The 16,182-nt window shown below is 36.2% G+C and overlaps 2 protein-coding genes across 6 annotated transcripts in view; both read left to right on the top strand.

Annotated features, from left to right (window-relative positions):
- Positions 1–16,182, top strand: part of Dip-C (dipeptidase C) — a 935,347-nt gene that overhangs the window by 576,226 nt on the left and 342,939 nt on the right. The gene's annotated exons all lie outside the window — the stretch shown is intronic.
- Positions 1–16,182, top strand: part of LOC137654595 (ras-related protein Rap-1b) — a 46,891-nt gene that overhangs the window by 17,535 nt on the left and 13,174 nt on the right. Inside the window, exons 1-4 of one of the 4 annotated variants that reach the window (XM_068388372.1) lie at positions 4,993–5,103; positions 5,296–5,427; positions 14,415–14,605; positions 14,796–14,924. In XM_068388372.1, the coding sequence (XP_068244473.1) occupies positions 14,423–14,605; positions 14,796–14,924 (312 nt within the window). In that variant the 5' untranslated portion in view covers positions 4,993–5,103; positions 5,296–5,427; positions 14,415–14,422. Of the gene's footprint in view, positions 1–4,909; positions 5,104–5,295; positions 5,428–14,414; positions 14,606–14,795; positions 14,925–16,182 lie in introns of those variants that run through there. The other 3 variants (XM_068388370.1, XM_068388371.1, XM_068388369.1) reach the window with 3 other exon arrangements.

Below are 16,182 nucleotides of genomic sequence, written 5' to 3'. Positions count from 1 at the left end.
CCTCACTGGGCTATGTTTCCCTGTTGAAGCCTATGGGATTATAGTATCTTGCTTTTCCTGATAGAGTGGTAGCTCAGATTATGATAATAATAATAATAATAATAATAATAATAATAATAATAATAATAATAATAATAATAATAATAATGATAATGATATATATATATATATATATATATATATATATATATATATATATATATATATATATATATCTTCAGTTAATTACATCTTAAGTTTTGAGACATTGCTTGGCAGACCAACAAATCGACTTCCTTCTTAATTATTCCTGAGCGTTATTACATCCGAACTACTACTTCGTGCTTCCTCATTTGGAAAGGAAACAACAGGATTTTATATTCTGCAAAGCATTTGCTTTGAATTATCTTACATGTTGGATATCCAATCCGAGAGCAAAAGGTTTATTACCACATTTTTTTCTATTCCACAAGATGTATACTTTTATTAGTAGGTAGTAGGTTGGCCAGGGCACCAGTTGAGATACTACCACTAGAGAGTTATTGGGTCCTTTGACTGGCCAGACAGTACTACATTAGATCCCTCTCTCTCGTTACGGCTCATTTTGTCTTTGCATATGTATACACCGAATAGTCTGGCTTATTCTTACCAAATTGTCCCCATACACATGATAACGCAGAATACCAAACAATTCTTCTTCGTTCAAGGGTCAACTACTGTAATGTAATTGTCCAGTGGCTACTTTCCACTTGGTAAGGGTAGAAGAGACTCTCTAGCTATGGTAAGCTGCTCTTCTAGGAGAAGGACACTCCAGAATCAAACCATTGCTCCCTGGTCTTGGGTAGTGCCATAACCTCTGTACCATGGCCTTCCACTATCTTGGATTAGAGTTCTCTTGCTTGAGGATACACTCGGGCATGCTGTTCTATCTTATTTCACTTCCTCTTGTTTTTTTTTTCTTTTTTTTTTTTTAAGTGTTGGAAAAAATCAAGTAATCTATCATTGATATTTAGAAAGATTGCGTCCATATTTCCCATGCCTTAGTTAATTCCTCTTTCCCCAATATTCTCTACCTATGAATCCATGATTACCCCCAGCATTGATAATGTTTCTTTAACTTTGTATGACTTTTAAAATTTTAGGCGTGATTCTCGACAGCAAATTTTCTTTTGAGAAACACATTAGATCTGTGTCTTCTTCAATTGCGCAAAAAATTGGCTTATTGAGAAAGTCTTTCAAGATTTTTGGTAATCAATCTATTCTGAAGAAGTGTTAATTCTTTCATTTTACCTTGTTTCGAGTATTGTTCGCTTGTCTGGTCTTCAGCTGCTGATTCTCATGTTAATGTGTTGGACAGGAACTTACGGTCTATCAAATTTCTTATTCCTGATCTAGATATTAATCTCTGGCACCGTCGTTCAATTAGTTCATTATGCATGTTGCATAAGATTTTGCATCATTCAGAACATCCTTTACATTCAGATCTTCCCGGACAGTTCCATCTCGTTCGTAATACTAGGTATGCAGTTAATTCGAATTGTCAGGTCTTCTCCATTATGAGGTTCAATACTACGTAGTACTCTAGAAGTGTTATTCCAGCTGTGACCAAGTTGTGGAATGATCTTCCTAATCGGGTAGTTGAATCAGTAGAACTTCAAAAGTTCAAACTCGCAACAAATGTTTTTATGTTGAGTCCTTTCATAGTTTATAAATCAAATATCTGTTTTAATGTTAATGTTTTTAAAATATTTTATTGTAACTTTCATTACTTCTTATATCGTTTATTTATTTCCTCATTTCCTTTCCTCACTGGGCTATTTTCCCTGTTGGAACCCTTGGGCTTATGGCATCTTGCTTTTCCAACTTGGGTTGTAGCTTAGCTAATAATAATAATAATAATAATAATAATAATAATAATAATAATAATACCAGTGAGATGAATCGGTAAAACTTCTCAAGTTCAAATTTGAAGCGAATGTTTTCATGTTGAACAGGCTGGCATATAAGTCTCTCTTTACAGTGTTTATATGAATTATCTATTTTGTTGTTATCACTGTTCTTGGAATAATTTACATTAATTGTTCATTACTTCTCTTGTAGTTTTTTATTTCATTATTACCTTTCTCACTGGGCTAATTTCCCTATTGGAGCCCTAGGGCTTATATCATCCTGATTTTCCAACTAGGGTTGTAGCTAATAATAATAATAATAATAATAATAATAATAATAATAATAATAATAATAATAATAATAATAATAATAATAATAATATATGTCTCCAGCATTAGCTGCTTGTGGTTCTTCTTGAAAGAGGACAAAGCATATATGCAAACATTTATGCAACCTCCATTAAGGTATTTAACTTGAAGAGGACTTCGCCTTTTGTCATCTTATTGACTATTTATTTTCAATTTTTATCTCTTTTTTTTTTTTTTTTAAATTCTCGTTCTTAACTTATTCTGAAAGGAAATAGTATCTATGTCCTTCAAAATATACCTTTTTAATTCAGTACCTCCACTGCATGATGTTTAGTCAACTGTTATGTGGGGTTTACGTAGTTCCTATGCCATCTAAACTACTGTTAGAACATAGAATTAGTCCTTATTCATGGATGAATTAAGCACGTGTATTGTATGCTTTATTTCACTAATGAAAAGCCTCTAGCTCTTCTTACGACTCGAGATGAACTTGAAGTTCATCTAATCTCCTTTTCCCCAGATATTAATCTGAGGAAAAGGAGATTAGATGACTGAGGATTTATCAGCTGAGGGAATTTAATCACAAGGCTTTATCAAAGAAATGAGTCTATGTTTACTAGGTACCAGTACAAAGATTTACTTAGAAGTGGACAAACAGAAGTCATAGCTAAGGAGTATTGTACCATTTTAAACCAATACAGTGAAAGGGTTAATAGACAAAATAGCAAATTTGCTTTGATGACACAACGTATAAGTATCTTATTAGGGCTAATTAAATAAAAGAAGTATATATATATATATATATATATATATATATATATATATATATATATATATATATATATATATATATATATATATATATATATATATATATATATATATATATATATTCAGAAGCCTGGCAAGGGCCCCCATCTCGAAAAAAAAAAAACAATCTCTTCTCCTTTCCTACGGGTCTTGTCGTAAGGTCCCATATTAACAGATAAAAAAAACCCATAAAAATAGACTTTTATAACGTAAAAGTTTCTCGGCAATCACAAGGAGTAAAGAGGTGTTCTTGGGCTCGTTGGAAAGGTCCCGAGGTCTTAAGTATGGTGGTGGAGGAGATGAGTGCACTAAGTCAAGGCATAAGGGACAGGACTCGAAAATAAGGGGTATGCGTATCTCAAGAACCACAAACAGTTAAGACGTGTTCTTGGGTTCGTTGGAAAGGTCTAAAAAGGCTCGTAGGCTATGTAGCACCTGACCCAACTCTTAGCCACCTTTTCGGGGCGATGATCGCTAAACAGCGTTTTGGGTTACATATATATATACATACATATATATATATATATATATATATATAAATATATATATATATTTATATATATACATATATATTTATATATATATATATATATATATATATATATATATATATATATATATATATATATATATGTATGTATGTGTGTGTGTGTGCCGTGGCTAGGTGCTAAGCACCGGAGTACCATTTGCAACGTCCCGAAGCTCAATTCTAGTCTGCCATTGGGGTAAAAAATAAAATGAAGCAAAACAGAAGACTAGCCCTTCATGTCCTGTTTTTCTGCAAGGATCTACCCTTCTTGCTCTACTCCGAAGAGGAAAAATGTATAGTGAAAGAAATGTTTATGTCCCACATTCCTTCGTTGTTAGTATGTTAGGCCTAGAAGTTAAAGGGCGAGACAAGGTTTCATTTCGGGATGGGAATGTGATAGACTTATGGTTTAAGAGCTGGAAAACTGGGTGTAATGTGTAGCTCACTCAGCAATCTAAAGCTGGCATAACTTTATAATCCGTGTGACCATTACTTGGTCAGTGACTCTTGATATATTTTTCTGATTTCTGAGTTCACGAAACAGTGAAATAGCAGTTATTTTTAGGTAGATTTAAATTTGGCCAATCCCATAAAATGATATATACTTACCTATAATGTTTATATGCAATAGGCTATATATATATATATATATATATATATATATATATATATATATATATATATATATATATATATATATATATATTTATACGCATAACATGGTATACTTTTTTATTTAAGCATACGTCATTAAAAGTTATACACACATCTATGTGTATCGCCATGATTAACAATCTGTCGTAGGTTGGTTTGCTGTGAGCAATCAATCTTAGCCTTCCACCATCACCAATTCGCAATGGGCAACGTTGTGATAAAATCTGGCCAATCCCCAGACATGAATAAGGTCATGTCTGAGGTCTTTGTCCTGCAGTGGACCAGAAGCGGTTGCATTTATTGTTGTTGTTGTTGTATATATATATATATATATATATATATATATATATATATATATATATATATATATATGTATATATATATATATATATATGTGTGTGTGTGTGTGTGTGTGTGTGTGTGTGTGTTGTTATCATATCTTTATTTTCCTTCCATTATCTTATCTTTATCTTTAACCTCGTGATTTGCCACAGTAATCTTAATCAACACAATGAATCATCCCGCCAAACTTTAAATTCTACCTTAAAGTATGATACAGCAGCATTATTAATCTTGATAAATTTCCCATAGGAATGACCTTTAACTCTAAAACATAATCCAACGATAATAACTAATAACACATCTTTGCGTAATAAGCAGACGTTATATATTGCAAAATAAATTATCAATTCAATTATTAACAATTTATCTTTTTACTGTAATATGTAAAACAAGAACAAAACAATTTTGATGAATCATAGCTTCGTGTAGAAGATGGCGTCAGATGAAGAAAGAACCATCGGCTCAGTCGAGAGTTGCCCGGAAGCGCTTTTGGGAAGAAGCCATCGCCCAAAATTGTAAATAATTCTCATAACTTGGTGGGCTACGGCCGATAGTAATTTCTCTCTTTAGTTTCCACAAAATCCGACAAGGGTAAGAAAAAAATCTTTGTGAATGTGGTCTCATTTATTGATGTTATAAGCTCTCATAAGAGCGTTTAAAGTGTCAGGTGTAGGCAGGGGTGTTGGCATTGTTTTTATACCGCTGGATCCACCCATATTGTCAGTATTTTGATAATACCACGACCACATGAATTAGTTTTACAGTGGAAATACAATCTTGCAGCCTGTGTGACTTAGTGGAATATTTGTATTCGAAATTCAGCGACTGATGAGAATTTCATCCACTTGTTGCTACCGTTCACGAAGTTTCATCATTTTCCAACGCGACTGAATTTTATCTGTTAATCTCGAGAGGGTAAGAATGGGATTTGTTGGTGTGTGTGTTTGAACTAAAACCTAAGTACTCGTGGATGTGTGATTTTTATTTTTCCCACTCCATTAGGAGGGACACCATAACTGTCCTATTCGGAGTAGCCTAGTACTTCAGTGCACGTACCGTAGTAGGCTAAGGCTAATAAGGTTTACGTTACTAAGTTTCAGATTAACCTACCGTAGGCTATGGCAAGTTTCCCCTCCTTTGGTTAACATCCAAGTCCATTTTGATTATTTGGTTGTACAGTACTACGGTAGTCTAATAACCTAACAGTGTTCATAAGTGAGTTTGGTTGTTTTTTTGTTTATTAACTCCAGCAAGGTCTTAGATTACCTTGGAAGTGTATCCTATATAGATATAGTTTAGAGGTGTATCCTGTATAGGTATAGTATAGGTCATTACTGACTAAAGATGTTGCTGTAAGTCTGTTGTACAGGACCTATCCCAGAATTGTTCAGTCAATTTAGTACGGTACCTGACTTAATTGGTAAAGTTTTACACTTAATTTTCTTATAGTTTTTGGCATTGAATAAGTTTTTAATCCTGCTGTCTTAATTCATGAAAGGAAGCCTTCAGCTATCAAACCACAATAAATCTCTTGCCCTTATGGCCCAAATTTCTTTCCTTCATTAATAAAATTTTGCCTTTCGGTTCCCAAGGCCTATACCTAATTTATGTTTTATGTATTTTTTTTCCTTTTACATAGCATAGCTCGTGTATCTTGGTTTCAGGATGGTAGGTTTTCAACATTTCTGTCAAATCAATGTTAGGTTTCGGTGTGAACATTTGTGGGTAAAATTTACAATCAGAACAACATTTTGAAGAGGAAAAATTAGTTTTTCCTGTAGTAAATGATGTGCTTTCGCTGAATTTTTCTTTTATTTCGATAGCAAATAAAAACTAAAACCTGTACGGTTAGACAGTCTAAGAACGGGTTTTTTTCAAGATATCTAATGGTTTTTGCTCCACCGTGCGCTCGCAGAAAAAGAAAAACTTCAAGCTCCTATGAACTGGCAAGCGTTACATGCTGAAGTGTGCATTCTAACCCCATTGATTATTATTTATTAGCAAATTAAGTTTTCATTTGCAGTGAAAGTAAGTGTCATTTCTGAAGAAAACGGAACATTTTTTTTTTAATAGAAACCATCTTTTTTTTTTTAGTAAAGCTTTTTCTGTCTGTAACTATAATAAAATTGGTAAATGTTAATTTTGGACAACCTGTAACCCTTCAACTCGCAACCGTTTATATGTGGTTGCCTCGCCTCCGTATGGTCTGTCTTTAAATGAGATGAGTTGGTAAGAGAGCTCGATCAGAAATTTCGGGTAAATAATGAATGCAGCACAATGTTCCTAGTAGAGAAAATAAGTGTACCTGGTATACTTAAAGGTACTCGAATCTCTTCTGATACAAATAGTGGAGGGGAAACCCATATATTTAATATTTTAGACCGAAATTTATAGAATACGAGACAACATTTCTTATAGGAAAAACAGCTTTTCCTACAGTGAATATTGTGCTTCCAACGAATTTCATCTTTATTTCCACTGCAAATAAGCTGTTTTACCTTAATGGATCCCCTCCTTCCTGACAAACACAGGTGAGAACTAGTGACTCTGGGTAAGCGAAAACAGGACAAACGGCCACAGAACCTAACCTAACCTAATAGTTCCCATGTCACAGATCTAGATAGGGCCAAAAGTAAATCACAAATGAATCCTTAAATTATGATAAAGTAAATCTCAATTAAATACTTACCAGAATCCCACTTAGGCCACTTAAACTTGGAGGGATAACACAATGAGCTTTTAAAAAAATATTCACTACAGCAGGAGTACGGTAATAATGAATTACGGTCAGTTTGCTCAAAAGTCGGTTCGCCCACACTAAGATTGCCCACAAATGCTATTGGAATGAAATTGCAACTGGGCAAAAATATGAATACAGTATTGAATTTAGGCTGGAGGCCAAGCACTGGGACTACAGAGGTCATGCAGCACTACAATGAGGGTATGAGTTGATGAGAATGATAGATAAAGTGAAGAAAATTAAAAACTGACGATAAATACTGCACTTACCAGAATTGTACATTAGTATTACCAACTTGCTAAAAATATTAGATGAACAAAACTTGCAACATTCTCATACATAGTCTAGGTTTCCATCTAATCAGTCTGGTAGGACCTTTATGCTAGCTACTACTAAGTTATGGAATGGATTGCCTAGCTCCATTGTGGAGTCCTCAGACCTCCAAACATTCAAGAACAGAAATATGATTTATTCTCACTATTTGATTTATTCTACTTTATCTATTCTGTTATTACCTTTTCTTTTCCATGGTTTTCTAGCAAGCTGATTTCCCTTCTGGACCCCTATGAGTTTGTCTTTTGACTTTCCATGAGGGTAGTCATCTTTAGACCAAAAGAAAGAATGAAAATAGAGATAAAAATTAAAAATTGAAGGCCAACTTTGAACTTTAGTAAAATCTATTTTATTCTCCCCCAGCATTCTGATCTTCCAGTTTTATTATTATTATTATTACTAAACACTTTCTCTGAATCCTGAAATATTTTATAAACAAAAGAGCATAAAAGAACCCTAGCTCAATGGTCCATTCAATTGTAAAATAATTTATGTAATAAATGAGCATAATAAAAGTCCACTGGTCCATTCAAATGAGAAGAAGCTTTGAGAAGCTCTAATGCTGATCTCTCCCCTCTTGTATATTTCACCCAAAGAGAAAACAATTTCTTTTGCAGCTCCTTGTAATGTCTTTGAATCCTTCTCAGTTTTCTTTCAGACACCAATCTTACATGTATAGATGTTACAAGAGCTTCTTTAAGCAGTAGTGTTACCAAGAGATAGAATTATTGACAACTTTTACCGTTTGCACATTTATTTAATGTTGTGCCACTGTTCAATATCATTAGTACGTACAGACTTATTAAATACGCTCCAAGTGGAAGGTGGCCATAGTGAGCAATAGATCCAGGTTCTTGCAATATAGTCTATTACTGGGTGTACTTGAGTGTCCATAGCTTGGGTTGAAAGACACTCAAACACCACAGGTATCTCGCCCTCCAGGAGAAACCAAAGAGCCATCAGCTTGCGTAGGTACTTGTAGGTTCCTTCGTCGTTAGTGTATGCAACTTGTAGACCAAGCTCTTGTATCTAGATGAAAAAAAAAACAGATGAAGTATCTACTAAAACCAATGCCCTCATATGGGAAATGATAAACTAAGAACAATCCACAGATTTACTCTCTTTTCTCCATATACCTTGTGTCCAATGGAAGACACATCCCTTGATATTAGCAAAGGGTAACACCTCAGACAAGCCTTTCCAAAGTGCTCTTTCGAAGTCGATAGTTATATGTTTACTGTAACTGAAATTTCACGCGGAAGAAATACTTCTCGGTATCCACTCTTCTCTCTCCTAGACATTGACAAACAATAGGGCCACTTGTTTTGCACAGTAATCTGTTCGTACGAAGGCATGAACTTAAAGATTGTGTAAATGGTTGTCTACACAGCTTGAACGTCCCATCAACATACCAAGACTTGGCTCGCTTAGACGTTCCATTTGTTGATCAATGGCGAACATCAAGTGAAGCCGTTCGTGAACTCCCACATCAGCTCTCAGGAAGTTACTTGGAATGTGTGTCTAGTCAAGTTCGAGTTGGTCTTAATTTCTCCTTTTTGCCTGTTCACAGTTCTTGACAGGTGCTCGGGCTTTGGCACGGTTTATTACCCAGCTCTTGCAGCAGAACCTGAATGGAGCAAAATGTTGGCATTAATTGCTATTCATGATATAAAAGTTTGATACTAAACCTTTTCTGACTTATCTTAACACATACAAAGATACAAATAGGCATAAACACACAAACATACATACATTCAGACAGACGTTTTAGAGAAAATATCTATTATTTTCCAGAGGCATACCTCATCAACTATGGCAGACGCTGGCTTAAAAAGATCTTGTACTGCCATTTTCTTCACCAGAGATGTGATTTTTGTGATTGAGACTGAATTGACTGCTGGAGGGTGATTCTGTGAAATAGTACTCTTCACAAAGGTTTTACTTCTTTGCGTGTATGCTGCTTTGCATGGGTTGACTTTTGGATGGATGGTGCACTGCTAATATATTGCATTTTGCCTTCGTAATTTTGTTAAATGTATAGCCAAGACTATGAGTGGGCTTGGTGTGACCACACATTGTTTCATCCTCAAATAACTGAAAAGAGACCAACACAGGAGGGATTGCTTGTTCCTCATCAATTGAGGTTTCTAGTTCCATTGGAAAAATGCGTTGTTCATTCAAATTGTCTTGCAGAGGTACACCAAGTGAAGATTCTGCTTTTATTGAACCTGTCAACTTGTTCATCATTGTCAACATCTTGGAAAGGTGTACAGTATCTTCAATTGATGACACTAGTTCAACTTGTGAGGTTTGTTTGTTCCTCGGTACACAATGTACTGTACGTACAACTCTAGTAAATGCTAATCCCTGACCTCATGGCTGCCCAATAATCTCCTCTAGATATACTCCAGTAACACATTTCCTATGTTGCCATCTGTAACATGACTCGCATTGTAGACCTTTCTGTCTAGCCCGTACTGGAAAACCACAGTGAATACAATTGTCTGGACAGTCTGCCATTATGTCAAGAACTTCAGTGCTTAAATAGCTTTCTGTCATGATGAAACCTACATTGAAGCTTAAATTGTTTCATTCAAATTTAGGAACCGTTTGATTAACGATCACTCGCTCCTGGCTATGATCCTCATCAATAGGTACTTAGTAAGCTTATGAAAAATCCTACTTTTAACTTTTTATAGTTACTGTTTTGTGGTAATTTTCAGTATTGCTTGTGTCCATACAGCTCATTTTTGCATACAAATTTTTGGAAAAATTCCACAAAAATTTAAACTATTGAGTCAGGTTGAATAGTATTTGTTAAACTTGTTTGAAAATCCCACAAAATAGGGAATCTTTTTCTGCAATATTCTTGGAAATTCCCATAAAATAGCAACCTTATTTGAATGCTTTGTCATTCCAATTTTGGAACTGTTATTAAATATCTCTCTCTCTCTCTCTCTCTCTCTCTCTCTCTCTCTCTCTCTCTCCTCTCTCTCTCTCCTCTCCTCTCTCTCTCTCTTTTTTCCTTTTTTTTTTTTCCCTTTGTTAACTAGCGTGGCCCAAATGATCATACTGTAATCACTGTGAAACTTGGTTATAGCATCAAAATAGCTGTAAATGGCAGCCATTACACTTATGTTAGGCTCCTATAGCGCACCTGACGTAACACTGCTTCAAAGGAACTTAAGATTTGTCCTAAGAAAACGGGCTGTGTCGCAGAACTGTCAGTGCTACTATAGCGTGACTTCTACCTCCTGTTAGTACTATGGCGTAAGGTCTACTGCTGAATTATTCGTATTGGCAGATTTTCCTGCGAGTCGTTACTGTGGACATTGGTATATCCAATACAAAGAAATATTATTTCTAAAATTTCACACAGGCTTAGGTTGCAGTGCAATTTAATGTTCATGTCCATATGATAGAAAAATTGATTTGCCTGAAAACTTTAAATCAATCAATCAATCCTGTACGAACAGACAGTGTAGTTTGACAACCCTTTCGAGGGCAACGTAACACAGTCTTGAATTCTCCCTCCCTCTGTTACGCTTTCCTTTTTTCCTGCATAACAGAACCACATTTGTGGCATTGATCTGCTTCTTGAACTGTATCCAGAAGATTGTGCTCTCTTAAAAAGGCGAGTGCTGCTACTTCTGTCAGAATGACTCTTCTATAAAACTCCTTCAGCAACATTTTTAGTACCCTCAATCGATATCTCTTTTAGGCCGAGGGAAAAACTGATTTAGGAGCTTGTAGATTATAGCCAAACAGTTCTCGTTGGCACGGGCCATTCCCTTGGTCGGCCCGTAGAATTTAGGAGCTCCATTTGCTTCCTTTTATATGGGCAGGTCACGTGGACAGGTCAGTTTTTGATGGATTTGGGCAGTTCACATGTTCGATGGTTAGGTGCGGGGCTCTGGGACGCTGGTCACACGCTAGGCCTCACCCTCCACCTGGGTAGGCGACATATGTCGGTAGGCCTCACCCTCCACCTGGGTAGGCGACATATGTCGGTAGGCCTCACCCTCCACCTGGGTAGGCGACATATGTCGGTAGACCTCACACTATAGTAGCACCAAACTGCCTATGTCACACTCAAGCATGCATACATGCCCAAATATGGTAAACTTTGTCATATGGTAGGGGAAGGAAGGAGGAGGAGCTACTTTCACAAAAGAGTAATTCTATTTGTAGAAAGAAAGTGGAAGGAGGGCTTGTGTACAGGAAGTATAAAGTTGATATCGCACTATAAGCTATGCACAAATGGGAGAAAAAAAGTCCTACCTCAAAAATGTAAACAAGGGAAATAAATATTTTGGGGGAAGAGGGTCCCCTTATTTTTTGCAAGTTATTGTGAATTTAGTATGCATCTCAGAGAATAATTATAGGTAAGAAAGGGTTAGTTTTACCCTTATTTATCAATTGGCCAGTAAATTTTCCCCCACCCAAAGTCCCCAGTTCCCCATCAATGGCCTCCATTACAAATACTGGGATACTTTCTTCTCGCCATTCATATTCGAGGCTGTTAACCACACCACACACACAGCTAACAAAACCTCATTGTCGCCTTCCTCTATGGGAATCCCCTCAAGTACAAGTACGCAGTGTATTTAAGAGCAAAATAAAATTGCTTGGTGCTGCGAAGGCATGACCTCTACTGACTGTCCCTCTATTAAACATGTAATCACTTTCCCAGCAATGCAGTCAGCTCTCCCTCTTCGCAGGGGGATGTTAGGTAACAGACAGGTGCGAGAATCCATGAATACTTGCTGCCCTAGGTTGGGTTAACTTCTAGCCTAAAAACTAGCTGCCCATTGCTTACACACGGTCGACTAACACACTAAGTACTGCCTAATATTGTTTTTACTTGGTTTATATCACAGTAGGCGTATTGTGATACGTGTACTGCATGGTAATGCTACTTTACAGTACAGTATGTAACACTAGTCGTCAGGACACTTATAACAACAAACACTGTTCTTCCTATCTAATATAACACTCGCGGGTACTGTAATATATGTAAAGTACAGATTAATTACCTAAGGTAACACCCTTACTGTAAGTGTTCTCTGTTTTAGGCAGGATGGCTTGCATCGTTTGGCATCTCACTGTACACGTAGCGCATTTACATATTGTAGAGTACAGTACAGTACAGAGATTTTTACTTGAAGTATTGTACTATACATTACTGTACTGTACAATATATACTAAATGTACACATTTTATACAGCCCACAAACCATTTTCGTATAAGTTCTATATAGTCATGAATCATGATGCAACTCCTGATGCTTTATCTTATGCAGTACTGTTGAGAATCGCACATCTACAATGTATACACTGAACAAGAGTATGTACTACACAAATAAATCACTTTTTATTACATCAAAACATAATTATGCTCACAAAGGACCGAAGCGAGAGATGCACATGCGAGGAGGGAAGGTGCACTACAGAGGATGAACAAACGAGAGATGGGGTGTTGTACTGTGTGGAGAGGGAAATTGCGCAAAGGTGCAAAGTGCAAAGGAGCATGGTTGAAACTTTGGAAACTCCGGATTGTGGAACTATAATTGAGAGAGCAGGTTGAAATGGTGATATAGCTAAACTAATTGTAAATGTAAGTGCCCCATTTGGAGAGACCAAAGATTCACAGTATTCAATAGAAACATGGCCACTGATAAAGGAAATAAATATTTTCAGGGGGGTGACCATACAATACTGTATAAAAGATCATGTTAAGATACATTGGAAAGTCATATGAATAAGGAATTAGTAGCAAATTAAGTGTTCATAGTCTTTAAACCCTATGGACCCATTTTGTAGTCTTGTGCTATACCTCCATTTCTGCTTTTCTTCTCCCATCTTGCTGTTCAACCACTTATATCTTACTCTTCCCACTGCATCTACGAAGTTTGTCCCTAGTTCCACCTCAGCTGTCAAACCTCTTTTAACTTTTTCTTCACATTGCAGTTCTGCGGGACCATGTGATGAAATTTCTGTAAGTTTTTTAATCAGTGTTTGGAAAAAAGGCTAAGAACTCAAAAGGTAGAACAGAGGAGGGACAGTTGGTCAGAAAAGCAGGAATTTAAAAGTAACATGGTGATAACCTGTAGGAAGGTTCAGAAAATCAAGGGAAAGGGGGTGTACTTTGAAGCATAAAGCTAGATAAAAGTTAGGAGAATGTACAGGTCATAGGTGGAGAAATAATTTCTCTTATCTTCACCTCGCTTAGAGAAAAAACTATTAAAATGTTAGTTATGTTAACATGCTACTTTGTGCGTTACCACTGCTGTTATGAATTCCCTTTATAAATAAATATTTGTCATTTGGGTTATTTCATAGACTTAGAATGAAATATGCATGTAGTTTATATTATACTGCCTTAGTACAGTATTTCTAAATGTTTTAGTAGTAAGGGGACAAAATGCATAAGGGAGTTTTTTGTGCAAGAAGTAATCCATCGAATTTATAAATCTATAGTGAAAGTTAAGTTCTTGTGAGCTAGATAATTTAAGAAAAGGAGCAGGCCATCCAATCATTAGTCCGTCCATATTCTTGCCTAAAACTATAGGACCTCGTTTGAATCTGATTGAAGTATTGTTGACACCAAGTTATCAAGATATAGCGGGGTAAAAGTACTGGACAGTGGACAGTAAAAGTGTTTGTTAGAGAATGTAAAATTTGTAAGTCTTTGTGTGCTTGTGAAGTGTATGCTATCTCCAAAGGACCCATATACATTACATTTAATTTCACAAGCATGCAAAATGGCCTTTTAAGAAGTTTGAAATAGGGATTTTCAAGTCAAGCTAATGAGTCTTTGTTATTTTCAGTGTCGAGAATGCGCGAATACAAGATTGTGGTGCTGGGGTCAGGTGGTGTGGGCAAGTCAGCGCTTACTGTACAGTTTGTTCAAGGAATCTTTGTTGAAAAGTATGATCCTACCATAGAAGACTCTTACAGAAAACAGGTTGAAGTGGATGGACAGCAGTGTATGCTAGAAATTCTCGACACAGCTGGAACAGTAAGTAGTCACTGTTGATAGTTTTGGTAATGTGAAGGATAACCATGTTCCTGTGATTTCAGTTGTTTTATCCATCAGAACAATTTTTAAAGTTACCTTTATGTCACACAGACACACGCATACATTTAATAGTTATTGCTGTACAATATTTAGTTCTTTAGATCCCCTAATCTTTATTTTATGATTTCAGGAACAATTTACAGCTATGAGAGATTTATACATGAAAAATGGTCAAGGTTTCGTATTGGTATACAGTATCACAGCACAGAGCACTTTTAATGACCTACAAGATCTTCGTGAACAGATTCTCAGAGTAAAGGTAAGCTTTAAAGAATTTTTTTTGGTAGTTATTTTTGCACAACCAATGTCCTCTTAAACATAGTACTGTACAGGTATTTCGCGAATTAACTTGGTGGCACATTTTTCTGGTGTCATGGTCCTGAATTTTCCTTTGATCTTCAAAATGTGCTGAATTTTGCTGAAAATAAAATTTGTCGTTTATGCGAGGAAGGACAGTACACCACATACTATTGGTTGACAGATGAGAGAACCAATCGGGGCATGCTAATTTGTATCCTGGCAGCTGATAAGCCCATGTAATACAGCATTACTCGAAGAAAATTGATGCTTGCCGAAGCACCATCTTCCATTGTTATGTCCCACTTGGCGTTGTGCCTTACGACATCTTCAACTGTTATTTTGTACTCGTGTGTTTTGTGATACTGTACTTTCGTTAAAGTGTTTACTTATTTCCTTCAATGGTGCCTACAATTTCGGCTGTGCCATAAATATCAAAGTTGTCTTCGTGATTGGCACAGCTAATTCATTGTCATTGTCCTCATTTAATAAGTTTAATTGGAGTGCCTATCATAAGTAAGTATCCCATACAGAATTAGTTAGAATTATATTGGAAGAAGCTTAGGTACGCATGAAGCAAAATTTTGTTTTATATAAGTTTCATATGCTGACTCTACTGTTGCCAACTCAGTGGTCACCTAGGTAACCCGAGGTAGCACCAGGGCTTATCAGAACTGTCACAATCGCTCGCCATTCATTCCTATTTCTAGCAGTGTTATGCCTCTCTCACATCTATCCTCTTGTCATCTATGGCTTTCCTCACTATCCATCCACCCAAACCTTGGCCATCCTCTTGTACTTCTCCCATTAACTCATACATTTATCCCCTTCTTCAGCAGACAGCTATTTTCCATCCTCTGCATGGCCAAGCCACCCATCATTCATATCCACGACTTCATTTCTAACTCTATCCAATTGAGATACACCAGCCGTACTCCTCAGACACTTCATCTCGAACACATCCAATTTCTCTTGTCACTTTCATTCTGATCCATACATCACAGTTGGTTCAATCACTTTCAAAAACTCTTTACATTCATTCCTAATTCTATTCTTCACCACTCCTTTCACTGCCCCCAACACTTCACATCCTTCATTCACTCTGACATAATCTGCTTCCACTCCACCATTTGCAGCAACAACAGAACCCAAGTACTTGAAGTGAACTTCTGTTCTTCTCTGGTAACTCCATTCAAGGTGACCTTCAGTCTAGCACCTCC

Source organism: Palaemon carinicauda, chromosome 15 (genome assembly GCF_036898095.1).
Source record: "Palaemon carinicauda isolate YSFRI2023 chromosome 15, ASM3689809v2, whole genome shotgun sequence".
In the NCBI taxonomy this organism is placed as follows: domain Eukaryota; kingdom Metazoa; phylum Arthropoda; class Malacostraca; order Decapoda; family Palaemonidae; genus Palaemon; species Palaemon carinicauda.
This window is presented reverse-complemented; position numbering and strand designations above follow the sequence as displayed.